The sequence below is a fragment of the Ictidomys tridecemlineatus genome, chromosome 3 (assembly GCF_052094955.1).
Source record: "Ictidomys tridecemlineatus isolate mIctTri1 chromosome 3, mIctTri1.hap1, whole genome shotgun sequence".
Classification (NCBI taxonomy): domain Eukaryota; kingdom Metazoa; phylum Chordata; class Mammalia; order Rodentia; family Sciuridae; genus Ictidomys; species Ictidomys tridecemlineatus.
In genome coordinates, this window is record NC_135479.1 from 25,648,203 (window position 1) to 25,666,494 (window position 18,292).

Here is an 18,292-nt window from a genome sequence, read left to right on the forward strand (position 1 = left end):
AGGCTTCAACAGAAAGTGCTATGTGTTACAGCAGCAAGTTGGGATTCAGGCAGCTCTGAGGGTAGGGAATCCATCTGGTAATCTAGGGGACTGAGGAGGCTTCCTAGTTACTTCTAGCTGGCTCCGGAACAGTCTCTGGCTCTTCTGAAAGAGGGCAGTCTTGGGGAGGATCAGAGGGGAGTTGGCTACAGCTTTTCCATTGAGGTAGGGTGACCTCCTCGGCCTGGTGACCCAGGGTGCAGGCACTTCTGTCTTGAGACAGCTGAGGGTGTGAGTGTGTGGCTCCAAAAATAGCAGGGGAGGCAGCAGGGGGCAGGGAGGAGAGTCACATGGGGAAGCTAAGGGGCTGAGGCTTGGGCAGCTGCCCAGCTCAGGCATCTCCGCCTGCCCCAATGGCCCTCTGCCTCCAGAATCGCTCTTCCTCTCTGCCTTCATCTTTGAGAAGTCAGAGAGATGCCAAGGTGATTCAGGGACAAACACCTGCCTGAGATCCACAGCAGTTGCTGACTCTGGAATTTGGTAGCTCTCCAGAGACAGGTGAGGTGGTCAGGTGGAAAGAGAGAGGACAAAGATGAAGCAACCTACCTGCTAGTCCACACGCCAAGCCCATTTGCAGGCCTACACCTGGAGGCCCAATCCAGGGCAAATCCAGACGTCCTTGCCCGGGTTGCTAGGTTGTGGGGTGGGGTGGGAAGCCCCTTTCACTTTGAGGCCTGCAGGCTTGCTTACCCAGAGACCAAGGACAGTGGAACACTGGCAGCCCTGGGGTCCTGCCTCCTTCTCCAGCACCTGGAGAGGGGGCCCCTTAGCCTTCTCTGAATGCAAGGCTTTGGGAGAGAAGAGCCCCCTGGACCAAGGTCCTTGGCAGATACAGGAGGAAGGAAGCATGCCCTGCCAGCAAGTACCTCAATGGCTGCTTTGATGGAGCTGGGCACTGGGCTAAGTACCTACCATGCATTCAACTCATCAGCAGTATGGCTTGGGAAGTCATACAGTCCTGTGCCTTAGTGTTACCATCTGTAAAGTGGAGACAATAGTAATGCTGCCTCACAGAACCACCATGGTATACAACAGGCAGGGTAATAGGTGTAAACCTATGTGAGCCCTCTAGCACAGGGGCAGGCAGTTCAGCTCTCCTGACTTTGTGTGCAAGTGTCACACAGCCTGGACTTTGCTCAGCTCTGCCTCTTCGGCAGCTGGTACCTGGTAGATCCGGTGTCACAGATGTGCTGCAAACATGATCATGCAGAAGTTCCACAATGACGCTGAGAGGTGAGCACTATTCATGCAGGCTTGTACTTGTGGACAGAGGCCTAAGAGGGCAAGTGACTCACTCAAGGCCACATCTTGGGGGAGACTCAAGGTGGGGCATATGCCCAGGCAAGCATGCCTCCAAGCCCATTCAGGTAGCCCCAGCTGCATGAACCAGAGAGGGTACCTCCTGTGCTCAGAGACAGGCTCCATGCAAGGCTTGCTCCTCCCAGACCTCCACACAGGGGATGCTTGGCCAGAAAACCAGCACGGGATGAACAGACACTTCCATTTGCTGTTCAGGCAGCTGTCACCCTGTCCCTTACACATACCTGTGTCAGGTTAGGGATAGGAAAGTACAGTGATCATAGTCCCCTAGGAGCCCAGAGCACCCATATCACCCCAGCTGTGACCTTGGATTGGACACAGGGATGCACACAGGAGCTAAGGGGAACCTTGCCTCAGAGAGGAGGGAACTCGTGCATTGAGCCAAAGTTGGCTGGTTTGGATGGTGAGGTGGAGGGAGGGAGGGAATATCAGGCAGAGGAAAGGGCTTATCAGCTAGGAGAGGTAGAGTGAGGCTGGAGGAGCCTGTGTGCTTGCGTGTGTGTGTGCGTGTGTGTGTGTGTGTGTGTGTGTGTGTGTGTGTATGTGTGTCTATAGTGTAGTGGAGAGATTTAGGCAGGATGGACCTGAAAGCCACCAGGAACTCAAGAACTCAGGAACAGGATTTTAGAAGATCCCAAGTAGGCAGGTGGGTGGTTTAGAAAACTCTGTGGCCACGGGGAGGAGACGACCGACTGGAGGGACACTGTGAGGAGGGTGTCCACCCTCGATTCAGTGCCTGCTCTAGGTGGCAATAGGGAGGGCCCCCCGTGGCTGAGGCTGGGACCCAGCTGCTCTGGGCCACCTCCCTTCGTCCCTCCCTCCTCCCTCCCTCTGTCCCTCTCTCCCTCCCTCCTCTTCTCCCTGCCCCTGTCTCTGTCACTCACAGGGGCCGGCCAGGCTGGGGCAGCCATGGTAGCAGCACTAATCTGGATTCCTCTCCTTGTGGGCAAGTTGGGGACTTTCTCAGGGGGAGGCCCAGGATGAAGGGTGGGTTTTCAGATGATGAGACGGAAGAATGGGGGTCCTTAGGGGAGGGATCTGTGGAGGGCAAGGTAGGGCCTGAAAGGCTCTGGGGTGCTGGCATCAAGGCAGGCCAGGATCCGGGGGCTGGGAGCTGGCTCTGGGGGGTAGGGCCTGGGAGGTCTGAGGCCTGAAGGTGTCCCGGGGCTGAGGTGGGCCTGAGTGCAGAGGCCGCAGGGTCATGCATGGGCCCTTTAATGCGCTGGCTGGGCTACGGCTTCTTCCAGGCCCAGGCTAAATTTGGCCTTAAGAGGGAGGGTGGGGCCGCGGAGGCCTGTCCTCTTTGCTAGATCCACCCCACATACCCCTCCCAGTCAAACACTAGTCCCTGCCCACTGCGACCCCAACAGGGGCCTCGATTGTTGAAGGGGGAGCCCTCCCGTCAATCCCACACGTCTTCCTTTGCTCAGAGGCAGCAGAGGCAGGGGCTTGGTGGGGAACGGAGCTGATGCTCTGACAGGACTGAGGCCATCTGTGTGTTTGGGGTTTTGCGGGGTGCCCTCAGGTCTCCTGGCAGGACTGGGGGGCACCGAGGCCCAGCAGACCACACTTCACCCGCTGGTGGGTCGTGTCTTTGTGCACACACTGGATCATGCCACCTTCCTTCGTCTTCCGGAGCACATCGGTGAGAGGGGCCTGGTGGGCACCTGACGGGCTGGGGGGTGCCTGGCCCTGGGCTCTGGTCAGGCATCCAATCCCCTCTTCCTTCCTCCACCAGCTGTCCCGCCCACCGTCCGCATCACCTACCACGCCCACCTGCAGGGACACCCAGATCTGCCCCGGTGGCTCCGCTACACCCAGCGCAGCCCCTACAACCCTGGCTTCCTCTATGGTACCGCCACCCCAGAAGATCGTGGGCGCCAGGTCATCGAGGTGCCAGCAGGGACCCCCCAGAACCTCCCGGGGGCGGGTCACCTTGGCCTCCTAGAGGCCAGCTTTACCCACGGGAGTTGAGTGTTCCTTCACGGTCATTGACGTAGAATTTCTATTACCTCTAACTGAGTTTCCTTATCAGTCCTCTCTGCCAGACCCAGCTGTGCCACGGTCCCCGATTAACCCCACCTCCCCCTTTCTACCCCCCAGGTCACAGCCTACAACCGGGACAGTTTTGATACCACTCGTCAGAGGCTGGTGCTGCTGATTGGGGACCCGGAAGGTATGGTCAGCTTCCCAGCTAATGCCAGTCTTGAGGAACCTCCTGGGAAGAGTGGTGGTTGTGGCAGGGAGAGGCTTGGACAGTAGGAGAGAGTGGGGGGCCAGGGAGGATGTGACATTGGTAGCTTTCAGGGAATGAGTATTGGCTGGGGGTCCAGTCTCAGGCGGCGCTATTGTCCACTCTGCCCACAGACAGTGAGGCTGGGTGAGTCATTGAGGCCACGGGGCAGTGAGCCACGGGGCAGTGAGTCACGGGGCAGGGCGTTTGGCACCTGTGAGGTTCATGGTGCTGGGGGCAGGAAGGCGTGTGTGGGGATGTGGGAAGGAGCTTAGGGGAGGCTTGGGAAAGATCTGGGGGTGCAGAACGGGGGCTAGGGCAGCCTAAAGTGTTCATCTGGCTTCCCAGGCCCCCGGCTGCCTTACCAAGCTGAGTTCCTGGTGCGCAACCATGACGTGGAGGAGGTGCTGCCCTCGACGCCTGCCCACCGCTTCCTCACGGCCTTGGCGGGGCTCTGGGAGCCCGGGGAGCTGCAGCTGCTCAACATCACTTCTGCCTTAGACCGTGGGGGCCGTGTCCCTCTTCCCATTGAGGGCCGGAAGGAAGGGTCAGTGTGCAGTCCAGCAGGGCTTCCTAAAGGACAGGCTGTCCACTTGGGATCAGGGTGATGGGCATGAAGCAGGGACTCCCCCTAATTTCCAGATAGGGCTTTGTCCCCACTATACATCCTCGCCATGTCCATCCATCTCCTCCTGGAGTCACACGGCCATCCACTCCCCTCCAGCCAACCCTTGCTTCCTTCTTGTCCTTCGTGGGCCTAAACCCCAGTTACCCTGAATCCTGCACTTCCTGCAGGTCCATCCAAGAACATCCCTAGGGGAATAGAGTGGGGTGCTCTGTGACCTGTCACCTTTACCCCAGATTTCAGGGAGAGGAGGCTGGGACCTCTCCTGCTGGGCCCCAGCTGCACCATGCTTCTGCCCCACCCCCCATCCCATCCCCAGGTCCCAGCCTACAATCAGGTCAGCTTCAACACCCCCAGCAGAGTGGTGCCCAGGTGCCCCCCCCACCAGTCTGCTGACTTTGGCTTTCACTTGTGCCCAGGGTGTACATCAAGGTGGGCTCTGCCTCACCCTTTTCTACCTGCCTGAAGATGGTTGCCTCCCCTGACAGCCATGCCCGCTGTGCCCAGGGCCAGCCTCCACTTCTCTCCTGCTATGACAACCTGGCACCTCACTTCCGTGTTGACTGGTGCAATGTGTCCCTGGTGAGGAGTGGGTCATTTATTTCTATTTTTATTCAGGTGGTTAAAACCAAGCTTCTGCTAAATCAAGAAGAGTTAGCTCCCTCTTACTGGATTCCGCTGCATGCCAACTCTGTGCCAGGTGTCTTACACTGTCTCTCCTATTAGATAAATGCAAACTATCCTGGAGTTATCATGCTCAGGACACAGAAGCTCAGTTGCTCATTAGCCTAGATGATAGCTTCTTAGGGATTTGAGTACCTATATGGATGAAAGAATAACCCCTTTGATTTGGGGTAAAGAGGAGATCTAGTGTAGAAAAACCAGGAGGCCTAAAGTGTTCACCAATTAACAAGGTTGCACAGGCCTTCCCAAATGTCTGTTAAGAAAGGTGCTCCATTAATCCCAATGATCCTGCACCCGGGTAAGCAGTGAACTAGCTCCAGGCCTGGGGGTAGGGCATGGTCCCCTTAAGTTTCTCCCTCCATTCCTGCTGCTTCTCACTCCAGCCTTTCTGACTTCTCCAGTCCCGTGTGTATTGTGTATCCCTGGTCTCAGTCTCAACTTTAGTTTGTGCTCTGTCTTGTTCACACCACACACACACACACACACACACACACACACACACACACACACCCTGAAGTTCTACCTTCTGCCACAAGAGGGCGACAGAGCTTACAATCCACATTTGGAGTCTCCAGCTCCTAGTGTCCAGATCTGCCCAGCCCAAAAGCTAAATCCAGTAATGACTCCCCACAGGGCAGTCCCCAAAACTTTAATAAACCAGGGAGGCTCACTACAGTGCTTTGGCATGTTAAGGGTCCCTAGAGATGCCAATCCAGGCTAGAAACCGCTGGTGCTCTCTGTTCCTGGGAGTGGACCAATAGACAGGGACTCATTCATGGTCCCACAATCAGGGACTTGTCATTGATGACATCTGAGCACTCAGTATGTGCTGGGCATTGTACACTAAGCATGATTCAGCTTGTTACCCTGGGAGGCAGGTACACTGTGATCACTCTGAGTTTACAGATGAAGAAACCCAGGCACAGAGGCAAACCTCCCCAGTGAACCACTAGACTGAATCAGGATTCAAACCCAGGCAGTCAGACCCTAGAACTGGACGCTAACCATTGTATAATCCTACTTCTCCTAGCATTGGCCTCTCGTCTCCTGGTCAAGTGCTTGTCCTGCTAGTCACATGAGCTAGGAGCAGCAGGCTGGAAGAATCCTTGTGGTTGCATAGGGGCATAGAGTAGAGCCCTGTAACCTCTGATCTGACCCCTGGAGGTTGCTGTGTCCAGCCAGCAGCTCCTGGGTTAGCCATGGGCTCTCTGTGCAGGTGGATAAGTCAGTGCCAGAGCCGGTAGATGAGGTGACCACCCCAGGCGACGGAATTCTGGAGCATGACCCATTCTTCTGTCCACCGACGGAGGCCACAGCCCAAGACTTCCTGGCAGATTTCCTGGTCACTCTCCTGCTGCCTTTGCTTCTGGCCCTTCTGCTTACCTTGCTGCTGGCCTATGTCATGTGTTGCCGGCGAGAAGGACGGTGAGTGTGGGGAAAAATGGAGGGCAGGGTGGCTCTCACATCCAAGGGGCCCCTGTGGCCCTTGAGCTGTGTGGGACCCTCTCAAAGAGTGAGGTTCTGAGCTAGAGGAAGAGTGAGGTGGCCCCTTTCTGGGAAGCTGGGACTCTAGACCTGCCTAGCCTGGGACCAGATTATGATGAACACCTACATTGCAGCCCTGGGGACACCAGGGGTGAGCTCAGAGCAGGACTAACCCTCTCCCTTACTCTTCCACAGATTGAAGAGAGACCTGGCCACCTCTGAGTAAGTAGGAGAAAGCTGGGGGCTGGGTGGGAACCCCCCTTGACTGTCCCATTGGGCTCCCCAACCTCCATAAGCAACAGAGACAAACTAGATTACTCTTGAGATGGAGGGGGCTGCCCTTGACCTTGGAGCCCTGGCCCCAGGCTGAGTGGGTGCTGGGCCTGATCTTGCATTATTTCTGGTCATAGAAGAGTCTGCTGTAACAAAGGGCAGGGGGACCTGTTACTGTCCTGGGGAAAGTGCTTGAGCAGCTCTCAGGCGGGCGCGCACGCATGGGCGCGCGCACGCGCGCAAAGACACACACACACACACACACACACACACACACACACTCTCTCTCCAGGCTGCGCTCTGCTACACAATCACTCCATCAGTCTTTCTAGCCTCAGATTCTCCCTGTGCAAGGACCTAGGTGCAACGGTGACAGCTATGGACGCTTTCGGTTCTGCCTGTCCTTCCCCAATCCATGTCACTTATTTTGTCCCTGGTCCCCCTACACAGCCTTGCCCCTCCTTCCCAAACCCCAGCCCTCTTCCCCTCTTGCTCCCTGAGCCCCAGAGAGTCCAGGAGGCCAGAGAGGAGTAAGTTGGGATTCCTTTTTATTCTCACTGCCCTGAGCCTGTGGCACCGGGCACTCCTGCCTGCTTGGCTGCCCTGCTCTGTTAATGGCGGCGGCATTTGGCCACCCTGCGAACCCCTTTGAAAAGCCGCTTGTGGCCCTGTTTGGAGCCCAGTAGCGACCTGCGCTGTCCAGACCGGCGCTGCCCAGATCCGCGGTGCCCCGGCCGCCGGCGCTGCCGTCTCTTGGCCTTAAGCTTGGAGGCCCGCTTCTTGCCCAGGCGGAAGGAGCCCGAGGTTCCCCTGCCGGTCACCCGCTGGAGCATGCCGTTGTCCACCAGCTTCTTGAGCACACGCTTGAAACGCCAGATGTTGTGGGCCATGTTGTAGCCGTTGTTGGTGACAGCCTTCTTCAGAGCCGCCAGGGATACGCGGTGGCGTGTCCCCTTTTCTGCCATAGCCCTCATGATCACCTTGGACATGCTGAGCTTCCGGTGGGCTTTGGGGGAGGTGCAGTGTGCGTTCTCACTCTTGTTAGGGGCTCCTGATGCGCTGGCCTGCCGGCCTCCACCCATGGCAGCGTTTGAGGCCGAGGGTACGGATGGGGACTGCAGCAAGGTGTCTTTCTGCATCTCTCCCTGGGATGGCTGAAGGGAGCTAGGTGCAGGGACCTCCAGGGTGGCGGCTGGAAGTCTCCACTGTGCCGCTGTCGATGGTGGGCGAGCTGCGTCCTGGCTCCTGTTCTCCTCAGAGGCTTTCTTGAAGGGCTTTGGCCTCGCCTTGCCCTGGGGGGCTAGAAGGAGGACCAAGGATGATCACCCACAGTTGGCCTCAGCAGTCTTGTGCTGTGGGGTCAGGGGGTGGTGGGTTTATCTCTGTGGTGACCTCAGGGAGGCATTGTGAGGCCACCAGAATCCTGCAGAGGTCACAGTGGTCCCATAGTTCCCTCCTGGGCAGAGCAGACAGGAGGGGAGTCTGAAGTGTGGGCATCTGACCTTCCAGGCGCCCTGTGAGGGAGAGCTGTGTCTTGTGGGGGCCACATGGAAGGGTGCAGCCCGGGTGCACGCTTATGTACCTGTGCCTGAGAGGACTGCAGGGTGTCCTCAGCCCTCAGCGTTAAACTACCGGCTGGATCTCACCATCTCTGCTCACTGGGTCTTTGTTCCTCTGAGTCGGGAGAATACAAACATTTAAACATCAGAATTATACCAACATAATTTTTATGGGGAAATGTGCTTTCCGGTGTAAGCAGAAATGAAATTCCTTGATCAATGTAAGTTGATTTTATTCCTCAAACAACTTTCTATGCCAAGCAATCAAAGGGCTTTGCTTTTATTTTCTGTGTTCATTGTTATTTTACAGACTCCCCCACCCCACCCGGTAGTTGAGATCAATGATTTTCCATATAAATTTCACAGAGAGGATTTCATTCCTCAGTTTTGGTGGCGGGGGTGGTGGTGGTGGTGCCAAATTTGATCAATTGTCTCTGTTGTGATTTTTGTCTTGTGACCAGTCTTTTCTTTGCTTTCTGCTTTGGGTCAGTTATGTCGCTTGGATATTGTCGGGGAAATCTGCTTCCCTGGTCAATCTGGAATCAATAACCAATTTTGCCAAGTGTGATATTAGCCTTTATCATCTTGGGTTTTGTGCTGCTGATTTATTTCCACAAAATTCCGTTTTTCTGCTTTGTTCGATGTCTGCCATTTTCCCAAATTATCCACAAATTGTGATTCTGCGGGCTATTTTTCACCTCTATCAGATTTAACTGGTAACAAACTCCTCCAGGCCCCAAAGACACTGTGCCGGACGCACAGCATACAGGGTCAGCAGGGTGAGACCTCGGGCCACGGTGTGAATGCCCTCTGTTCTAGCGCTGATGTGGAAGGCCTGGGGGGTGGGGGAGGGAAAGGCCCCGAGGGGCCTGGCATCTGCTTTGGCTCTAAGAAAATATCCCCAGAATATTTTTCCACCCGTGTATTGCCAGAGTGAGGAGCCCGGATGTGGGGCTGGGGTGGGAGGGACCCACGGAGGAGTCCCTCCCTCCTAGGCGTCACTAGGTGGCTCTCTCCCCTCAGCCTCTCCTTGCTCAGGAGTGGAAAATTGTGTTTTGGAGAACTCCATTTGCCAAATTCCAGACTTCAGAGCTCACCTTAACCTGTCCCTGGCCTTAGACGGCACCTCTTCCCCTGACTGGGTCCCACTCCCCCCTGGGGACTGTGGCCCATTCTGGGTGAGGTGGCACCCGTTTCTGTAACCCCTCAGGCTCTAACTGGGGTCCTCACTGAAACTAAGACAGGCCTGGGGATGATTTTCCCTCCCCCACCTGATCAGTAACTCGGTGGCAAGTGGCGTCGCTTCAGCCTGCCCAGGACCCCAGCCACCCTTAAGAAAATCAATTCTTATTGTTTAGAATGAGAAGTCCCTGCTCTGACCCAGCAGGAAACCAGGTAGTCCGGGGAAATGTCACCACGCCAGGCCAACAAATATGGATGGGTTTGTGTAAAAAGGGCTTGGACACACCCCTGGGGCAAGTGTCCCATAATCATAGATACTGCCGGCTACAAGCCTGACCACGGGATGGCCTGGGTGATTTTCCTGGATTAATGCATACAACTATATCGCGGATGAGGAAATAGAGGCACGGAGGGGTTGTCATTGGCCCAAGGTCACTTAGCAGTAAGCAGTGGAACCCAGGTTCCAACCCAAAGCTGCTCCTCCTGTTTAACCGTGGTGCTACCCAGCTCCTCAGAAAAACTGAAACTCGGCCCTGCAGCAGAAAGCAGGCAAGTGAGGGCATCAAATGAAAACAAGGCTGAGTCTTCTGAGGAGGACCTGAAGCTAGAGCTCAGGAAGGACTTCCCCCACAGGCGTGGTCATTCAGCGCTGCTGGGACTTCCAGAGGCTGAGGATGGAGCCTGAGGCTGGGCGTAAAGGAGCCTTGGTCTGAAACAGACAGGGACAAGGGCCAGTGATGGGGTAGGCTGAGCTGGGGCTGGGAGTGGGGGGGGTCAGGATATAAAGGGGGCAGAGAGCAGCCTGAGGAGCCAAATGATGAGATGCCCGTGTCTCAGCAGGACATGGGGAAGGCGTTCCAGGAAGGGAGACAGGTTGACAAAAGCTAGGAAATGAGAGAAGGCCAGGGAGATGGTAGGTTTACCAGGCGGACAAAGAGACAGGAGGGAAGGGAGACAGTTAGGTGATCTGTGTTTGGAAAGAGTACTGAGAGAAGGAGCTGAGTGCTAGAAGGGACCAGGAGTCATCAGAATACAAGAGCAGAATACAGTCAGGGCCCTAACTGGGAAGAACACACCTGCAATACCAGCAACTCAGGAGGCTGAGGCAGGAGGATTACAAATTTGAGGCCAGTCTCAGCCATGTAACAAGGCCCTAAGCAACTTAGCAAGACTGTCTCAAAATAAAAAAAAAATAAAAAGGGCTCAGGGTGTAGTTCAGTGTCAGAGTTCCCCCAGGTTCAATTTCTAGTATGGAAAATAAAATAAAACAACAACATTAAAAAAAAAACAAAAAACTAAAAACCCAAAACAATATAAAGCCTAGAAAACACCGGCCTCTGCAAATATATATCCACTGTGGATGTATTTAAGCCTGTGTCTCATTATCTACCACTGAGACACAATCTCATTTAATCTTCAGAACAATTTAGAGGGTGGGCATTATTATCCCAGTTTACTGTTGGAGAACCTGAGACACAGTGTGGTTAAGCAACTTGCCAGGCACACACAGCTTTGAGCTCAGACTGTTGGCACCCAGAGCCTGTGCACCCATCACTGGGCACAAAGAGACACCATGGAGTTTCCTGTTTGTTCCCTGATCCCACATGCTGTGTAAGCCCCCTCACCACCCCCCCACCAAGAAGTAGTGGGGCAGCCTGCAGGGTGGTTCAGAGGCAGTGCCAGGCCCTGGGGGACTAACCCTGACAGTGACTCCTTGCCCGTGTCTCCAGCATCCAGATGGTCCACCATTACACCATCCACGGGAACACAGAGGAGCTGCGGCAGATGGCAGCCAGCCGCGAGGTGCCCCGGCCTCTCTCCACCCTGCCCATGTTCAACGTGCGCACGGGCCAGCGGCTGCCTCCCCGCGTGGACAGCGCCCAGGTGCCCCTCATCCTGGACCAGCACTGAGCGCCCTGTCAGGTAGGTCCAGCCTGGCAGCGCCAGCCTTGTTTCTGGAAACAGGATGGCCCCTGTCTCAAAGCTGGGGTGATGAGGTCAGGGGAAGGCAGGGCCCAGAGACCAGCCAGTTTGTGGCAGGGGGCACTCAGGAGGGTCAAGGTTATACCTCCTGCTGCACTCAGGGTCAGAGGTCAAGGTGGGGAAGCAGGCGACCCGAACCGGGGTTTGGCTCTGTCTGTCCTCCTGTCTGTCTCCCCTGCTTCCAATTCCAGCCCTGACCTCAGACTCCCTTTTCTCTCCACTCAGAGAGCTGCAGACCCCTCCCACTGGCTGATTCTTGCTCCCGGCCCAGTTGGACCCCAGGCTCTGAACAAGCAGAGGGATGAGGTGGGGAGGGCTAAGGGTGTTTGGAGTCAGGACCCCCAGAATAAAATGCCTGCTGCCCTGCTCATCTGATGCTGCCAGCATGCTCTTCCCCACAGCCTCCTCCCAGCAGCCTCCTCCTAACAGCCTCCCTCGGTCCTCACTGTCTACATTTCCCTTTTGACCTGCTGGGAGTCCCCGGAGGCTACCAGCCAACTCTGGGCTCCTAGCATTTTGCTGTTTGCTCAGATTTTCAGGAAGAGGGAAGGATCTGCTATACGCAGCTCTCATAGGAACCTGACAATGAGAGAATCCTGGATCATTACATCCGTTTTATAGATAAGAAAAGTGAGAACTATGGAGAGTAAGTGATTGACCCAAGGTCCCAAAGCAAGTGGCTGGAGGACTGAGGGGCTGGCCAAGCAGAAGATCTCGACCCTGACCTGGACACTTAGTTAACACCTGTCACAGTCCCTTGGAGGGGGTCTCTTTGTAGGTTGTGTCGCGAGAGAAGCCAATCTAGAAATGGAGAGAGGTTAGGAGGCAGGACAGAGTGCCCCAGGCTTGAGGGCTCCCCTCCTGGTGGCTCCTCCAGAGAAAGGACAAGAGAATCCGCACAGCTTAGAATACTGAGCTGAGTGCCACAGAGTGCCTTGTCCCCAGGAGCCCGGGAGAGCTCAGCTGGCTGTGCAGGGGCCCGAGGTTATTTTTCCAGGTGGCGACAACCAAAGTGGGCCAGCTCACTGCCATCTGTGCCTTCTCCAGTCTCAAGTTTTACCACTCCCATGTGAGGGCAGGTCTGAGATCAAACCGGAGAGGTGACCCAGATAAAGCAGAGGAGCAGGGACACATGGCTCAGGCTTCTCGAGGTGGCAACGGCAAGAGAATCCAGCCAGGGCCTGGCACCCAGCACCCTGGCCCGCCTCACCCTTTCTCTGCTGGGGAACGCCAGCGTTCCCTCACCCCGACACCTCCCTAAAGGCTGCCGTTCTGGTCTCTGCCCTAACGGCGTGTTCTCAAAGAGGCCTCCCAGTCTGCCTTTGGCCTTGGGACCCCCTCACAGTCCTCCTTGCTCTCTGAGAGATGCCCCGTGGGCTCCCTGCTTCGCTCTGTGTGTGCTCAATGAGTGCTTGCTGAGTGATGGCTCTAGGTGCCCCCTCTACCCACATGGGGGCACACACCGTGCCAGCTCTGTGCCTCTGCCAGCCTCAACGAATGCTTATGGACTCAGTGTTCAGTGCATTCATTAACTAGCTAATGGCCATGGGGCACTGGGGGTGGGGGCAGGAGAGGCTTTAGCAATAGGCTTGCTTAGCCCTTTGCCCAGAAAGGAGGAGCAGCCTCCTTAAGAACTAGGCGCAAACCCAGACAGACCAGGGCGCCTCTGCTTCTCCTGGGCCCATCATCTGATGGAGAGCTCGGGAGTTGCAGGGAATCTGCTCAGACCAGAGGCTTGGAGCAGCCGGCCTGCTGCCTGGGCTGGCTCCCTCCCGCCCTGGCCCCCTGAGGAGGGGGCTGCAGTCTCCCCAGTCACCGTCTGGCCCCAGCGGCAGGCAGACCTTGGGCCTCCTCTGTGCTCTTCCTGTGCTGGCCAGGGATGGGGGAATGCGAGGCCAGCTCCCCGCCCCCTGTTTCCCTGCCCGGTCTTGGGGTCTTGGCAGCACCTTCCTTCCCGCTCAGCTCCAAGGAGCACACGGGAGTCTGGCCGCCTGCCTGAGAGGAAGTGGCCCAGACAAGTAGCCGGAGGATGGCGTGACTGCAGAGGACGGAGAGCCGTGCCCAGGCACACACACGCGACGACAGCCAGCTGCCCTGGTGGAGCACGAGGAAGACTCAGTCACACTCAGTGCTGCGCTGCCAGCCCCTCCCAGAAGGGCAAGAGTCTACTGCAGTCACACCCCACTCCCCACAAACCCTGGCAGAGGGGGAGCTGTCCCCAAGCCCCACCTTCACCCCCAGACAGCCCCACACTCTGCTCCCCATCTCCAGTCCCACTGTTGGCTGGGCCTGACCACAACACGTGGCCTGACTCTCCACATTTCCTCAGCCCTTTGAATGGACCAGACCTAGGGACACAGGGCCCCACCTACAGTAGGCCTCAGCCCCTGGAGGCACACTTTCCCTGAGTAGAACTGGGTGGGGCTTTGCCACACCTCAGCTGCTCAAGCGAGTTCCCTCATGAAACAATCATCATACCTGCCTTGGGCTGTTGGGGGACTTCCTGAGGACAAGGCACTCTCGTGGCTCCCAGGAATGGGGACCTGATTAGACACAAGCCCTCTGCAGTCTCTCCAAGGCCAGCTGTCCTTGAGGTCTCCCTGCCTCCCTTAAGACCCAGGCTAAATGGACTCCATGTCCACCTAGGCCTTCTGAAGAGTTCAGCTTCTCCCTGTGAGTTAGGGCGGACGCCTAAATTCGCACCCTCCTTGGTACAGAACCGCTATGTGGTGTGGCGCTGCCCTGCCCACTTGAAATGTGCCCGGTCCAAACTAAAGAGGTGCTGTTAAGTAGAGGGATGAAGTTATATTTGGGGAGATACTGGGCTCAATAAAAAACATTATTAAAATTAATGTTTCTTGTTTCTTTTTTTTTAATTTTTTTAATGTGGCCACTAGAATATTAAAAAAAAGACATGTGTGGCTCACATTCTATTTTTAGGGGAAGGTGCGGGTTCCATGACTCCATATACTTTATCTCTGCTCAGAACTCAGTCCCTTCCATGCTTTCTACTGAACCTGCTCACTCAGCCCTCCTGCTTGCATCTGGGGAACCCTGGTGGGGAGTGAAAGAGTTTGTCCCACAAAAATGAGTCCCCTAGAACTTGGATGTTGGCCTCCTTGCTCTAGAATGTGCTTGGGTCCTGACAATGGCCTTGGTCGTCCTCCTTTTTTTTATAATTTTTTACGTTGTTAATGGACACAGTGCCTTTATTTAATTACTTAATTAATTTATTTTTATGCGGTGCTGAGGCTCCAGCCCAGTGCCTCACCCGTGCTAGACAAGAGCACTCACTACCACTGAGCCCCAACCCCCGCTCACCATTGTCCCCTTCCTTGCTTCTCTGCCCTTCTCTTTCAGCAGCTCTTCTTCTGGGTCCCTCATTGTCCCATGCGAGGAGAATACCAATTTTTCCTGCACCCGTGGGTATCAACCTCATCTCCTCCCTGGCTTGGTCTTGCACAGCCTCTGCTCAGTGTTGAAATTTCCAAGGGTCTAAGGATCTGTCACCCTCCCAGACAAAGGCCAGCCCTCTTCCCGGGTCTTGTCTCTTGGGCCATCCACATGCCACCCAGCCCAAGTTGGTAACTTCCAGAGCACACACACCCAGAGAGAGGGCCACAGAGACACAGCTTCTCACTAGCACCAGGGCTCCCACTGGTGCTGGGACTTCAGGTGATAGTCTGTCCCCACACTCACCCTCTCCTTGTCTCCCCACACCCTCCCTACTCATATCTGGTCCATCCTCCTTCACACAGGCAGACCCTCCTCTGCCTATGGACATATATGTCCCAAATGCTATGACCCATGCCTTCCACAGCTCACATGGCATCTCCTCCACTGCCCCACATGTGACAAAGCTGCCCTCATTGTGTACAGACTCCCCCCCGCCCCGCACACCTCTCCATCACACACCCCTCCACACATGTGCGGGACCTCATGCCATGGATAGGACACCCGTGGGTGGGCAGAGCAAGGCACATTCCCATTCATGGGCACCTACCAGGAGACCCAAGTAGGGACCCCCAGAGGCACCTGCCTCACCTCACATCATTGCTCAGGCCTCCCCAAGTGGGTGTTGGTTTTGTGAACAGCCCCACGTTGTCCCACATGCAGCCCCCACCCCCATGCCAAGGCTTCCACACTCCAGCGAGTCAGCCCTCCCCCCCGCCCCTCCTCCCCGTCACCAGCTCCAAAGTCTAGGAAAGTCAGAGGACCTGGAAAACTGAGGGGTGAGATGCTGGGGGAAAAAAAGAGGGGAAACCCACCAGATTCCGGATATAGAAAATCCTGCCAGGAGATGGATGGGATCAGGCCTCCGAAGGGACCCAGGGTTCCAGGACAGTGGTGAAAATTAAAAATTCAAGTGAAGGCTCCTCTTTTTCTAGAGTTTTCCATCTGGATTTGACTTGAAAAGTTAGCCATAGGAACTTAGTCTTCCTGCTGACAGAGAGGACCAAGGCAAATCCTGAGGAGCAGAGCTGAGAGCAGCAGGCACCATGCCACCACGCAGGACACAGTGAGGGTCCCCGGACAGGGTCTGGCAGCTGTATTTAGGGCAGCTGTGATGTCAGCGGAAAGGAGGGCTTGAGTTGGCAGTGTGGTACAATGGCTCCATTGTCCCCCTCCCCTTCTGGCCTGAACACACACTGAAACCACACACCATCCCCACACCACGTGACACAGACACGAGGTCACAAGGTGGGGCCTGCCACCTCCACAGCCCACAGATGGGTACACACAGGTACACACACGCAATAATACAGCCACAAGCAGATTTTCAGGCATGTAGGCGAGAGGCACGGTCACACTCTTAGAGCTATGCTGCCCGAGACAGTAGCCACCGACCCACAGAGTTCTTAAATTAATGACAGTTAATAAAAGTAAGAATTGCATCCCTCAGTCACTAGTCACATTTCAAATGCTTGGTAGCCCAGGGGTTCACGGCTACTCTATGGCACTGCCCAGGTAGAGGACCCGTCCGTCATTGCCTTCTGCTCCCCTGCCCCAGGCGGTTTTCACTGCTCTTTCTCACACTTAGCACACCTGCACACAGGTAAGGGGCGCCTCTCTCACATTCTTTTTTTTTTTGGTGGTGCTGGGGATTGAACCCAGGGCCTTGTGCATGTAAGGCTAGCACTCTACCCACTGAGCTACATCCCCAGCCTCTCTCACATTCTTACTATTCCTTCTCCCTAATATCTACAGACTGTGCACAGGGACTGGCCTCTGGCCTGGGGAGAACAGGGTGGGATGTGATGACATGGACGTGGAAGAAGCCTCTGTGAGCTCAGAGGGCCAATCTCAGCCTGAGGTGGACAGGGGAATGATCAGGGGCAATGGGATATTTGAACCTGGTATGGAGCAAACAGAGAGAAGGAACATCATGTCAGGCAAAGAAAAGCCATAAAGCAGGTAGTGGGTGCATATGTGGGAATCGTGATCACCCTTTCTGGCTTGAGTGACAGATGTGGGCTGGGGAGGGGACAGTGAGCCTGAACAGGTGGGTACTGGCCAGGTAGAGGCTTGGATGGTGAGCTCAGGAAGCTTTCAGATCCCCATGGGGCCAGATGGGGTTGGGGCCTGAACAGCAAGAGTCGTGGGCACCAAAGGTTCAGTTAGGTGGGGTTGCCTGGGCAGCGTGTCAAGCAGACCCACATCACCAAGCAAACGCATCGATAAACTGATCAACAGGACCCATGCACCTCTGGATAGTTTGCATATGAGTAAGGCTTCTTTTATAGGCCGTATTTTTAATTTCGTTTTTATACCGTTCTACTATAGTAGAGGTGCTAATGATGAATTATTAAAGGCCATCATTAATGGCCATGAATACTCAATGACAGACACAGTATTGGCATTGCCAATGGGTGGCCTCTGAGGACTTGTGCCTCTCTCCATAGACCTGAGGGAGGTGCACAGATCAGCCTTCTTTTTCCTTTGAGGTTTGGGCTCTGGAATGTTGGACGGGGGTGGGAGCAGCTGTCGTCTCCCTGTCTCCCCACCTCTGGACTCCCTGTTTGCTCCAGGTTTCCGACTCTCTGGATTCTCTGCTCCCCACTGATCACACACCACTGTCCCTATTCCCTGAGATGCGGGAGCTGGCCGGCCACCTTCCCTTCAGGTTGTAAGGCAAGGGCAGCCAGGGGCAGGCAGAGGTGAGGGAAAAAGAGAAGGGAGGAGGAGAAGGAGGAAGAGAAAGCAAGAATTTGGGGAAAGCAGAGAGAGAGAGAGAGAGAGAGAATATGAAGAAAAGGGTCAGAGGCAGGCCCGGGCACCTCCACAGGCTGCCGGCTCCCTGCCATCTTGTGCTCTGGGCACACAGAAAACCAAGAGGGCCCTACACTGTCCTGGGGGTAACACCTTCAGGAGTCTTAACTGACACTCTCCAAGACCCCCAGGAGACTCTTGAGATAGATAGTCCCCGAGAGCAAGCAAGTGCCTTCCTTTCTCGCTGTCCCTCCCAGGTGTCCTAGCAGGCTCGGCAGACCCCTTCCGGTGCTGGCTCCTTGGCATGAAGAGGGATGAAGAGAGGGTAGAAGCCAGATGTCCCTTTTGTGTTTGTCCAGGGAAAGGGTGTGCAGAGGGGCTCCCAGGTCCCCCTCAGCAGTCCCATGTCTCTCCCCCTCCCAGAACCCACAGGCAGCACCTCTTTCAGCCCAGCCCTGCAGCCCGCCCACAGCGTAGAAATCTGATGGGTGTTCATGGGAGGGTGGGCATGAGGCTGGGCGACCCAGGATCTGAAGGGGCATGTGCTTGTGTGTGTGTGTGTGTGCACGTGCATGTGTGAGTGTGTCGTTGACCTATGTAGGCTACCTGTCCAGCATTGCAGGGGAGAAGAGGATTTGGAAACCCGCAAAGAGGATTGCAAGAGAGAGAGAAATACAAGAGGAAAGAAAAAGGCTTAGG

The 18,292-nt window shown here is 55.6% G+C and overlaps 2 protein-coding genes and 1 non-coding gene across 8 annotated transcripts; 1 reads left to right on the plus strand and 2 right to left on the minus strand.

Moving 5' to 3' along the window:
* Positions 1 to 1,835: 1,835 nt before the first annotated feature.
* Positions 1,836 to 14,231, plus strand: Sgca (sarcoglycan alpha). 4 transcript variants are annotated; one of them, XM_005321672.5, is made up of 10 exons: positions 1,845 to 2,305; positions 2,885 to 3,004; positions 3,098 to 3,252; positions 3,463 to 3,535; positions 3,941 to 4,139; positions 4,637 to 4,799; positions 6,118 to 6,326; positions 6,582 to 6,608; positions 11,131 to 11,323; positions 11,609 to 14,231. In XM_005321672.5, the coding sequence occupies exons 1-9, from the start codon at positions 2,269 to 2,271 to the stop codon at positions 11,309 to 11,311; spliced, it is 1,164 nt and encodes a 387-aa protein (XP_005321729.2). In that variant the 5' UTR covers positions 1,845 to 2,268; the 3' UTR covers positions 11,312 to 11,323; positions 11,609 to 14,231. The 4 variants fall into 4 exon arrangements, with proteins under 4 accessions (XP_077898336.1, XP_077898335.1, XP_005321729.2 ...); XM_013357131.4 differs by having other exon boundaries at positions 13,346 to 14,231; XM_078042210.1 differs by lacking the exon at positions 3,098 to 3,252 and having other exon boundaries at positions 1,836 to 2,305.
* LOC110597796 (histone H1.9) lies at positions 7,191 to 15,965 on the minus strand. Of its 3 annotated transcripts, none has more exons than XM_078042212.1 (2): positions 15,652 to 15,965; positions 7,191 to 7,959 (listed from the first exon to the last, which is right to left on the minus strand). In XM_078042212.1, the coding sequence occupies exon 2, from the start codon at positions 7,796 to 7,798 to the stop codon at positions 7,271 to 7,273; it is 528 nt and encodes a 175-aa protein (XP_077898338.1). In that variant the 5' UTR covers positions 7,799 to 7,959; positions 15,652 to 15,965; the 3' UTR covers positions 7,191 to 7,270. The 3 variants fall into 3 exon arrangements, with proteins under 3 accessions (XP_077898338.1, XP_021579820.1, XP_077898337.1); XM_021724145.3 differs by having other exon boundaries at positions 7,191 to 8,754; XM_078042211.1 differs by having other exon boundaries at positions 7,191 to 10,109.
* A 508-nt stretch (positions 15,966 to 16,473) lies between these two features.
* Trnav-uac (transfer RNA valine (anticodon UAC)) lies at positions 16,474 to 16,546 on the minus strand. Its single transcript has one exon. It is a non-coding gene; the product is annotated as a tRNA-Val (tRNA).
* Positions 16,547 to 18,292: the final 1,746 nt, after the last annotated feature.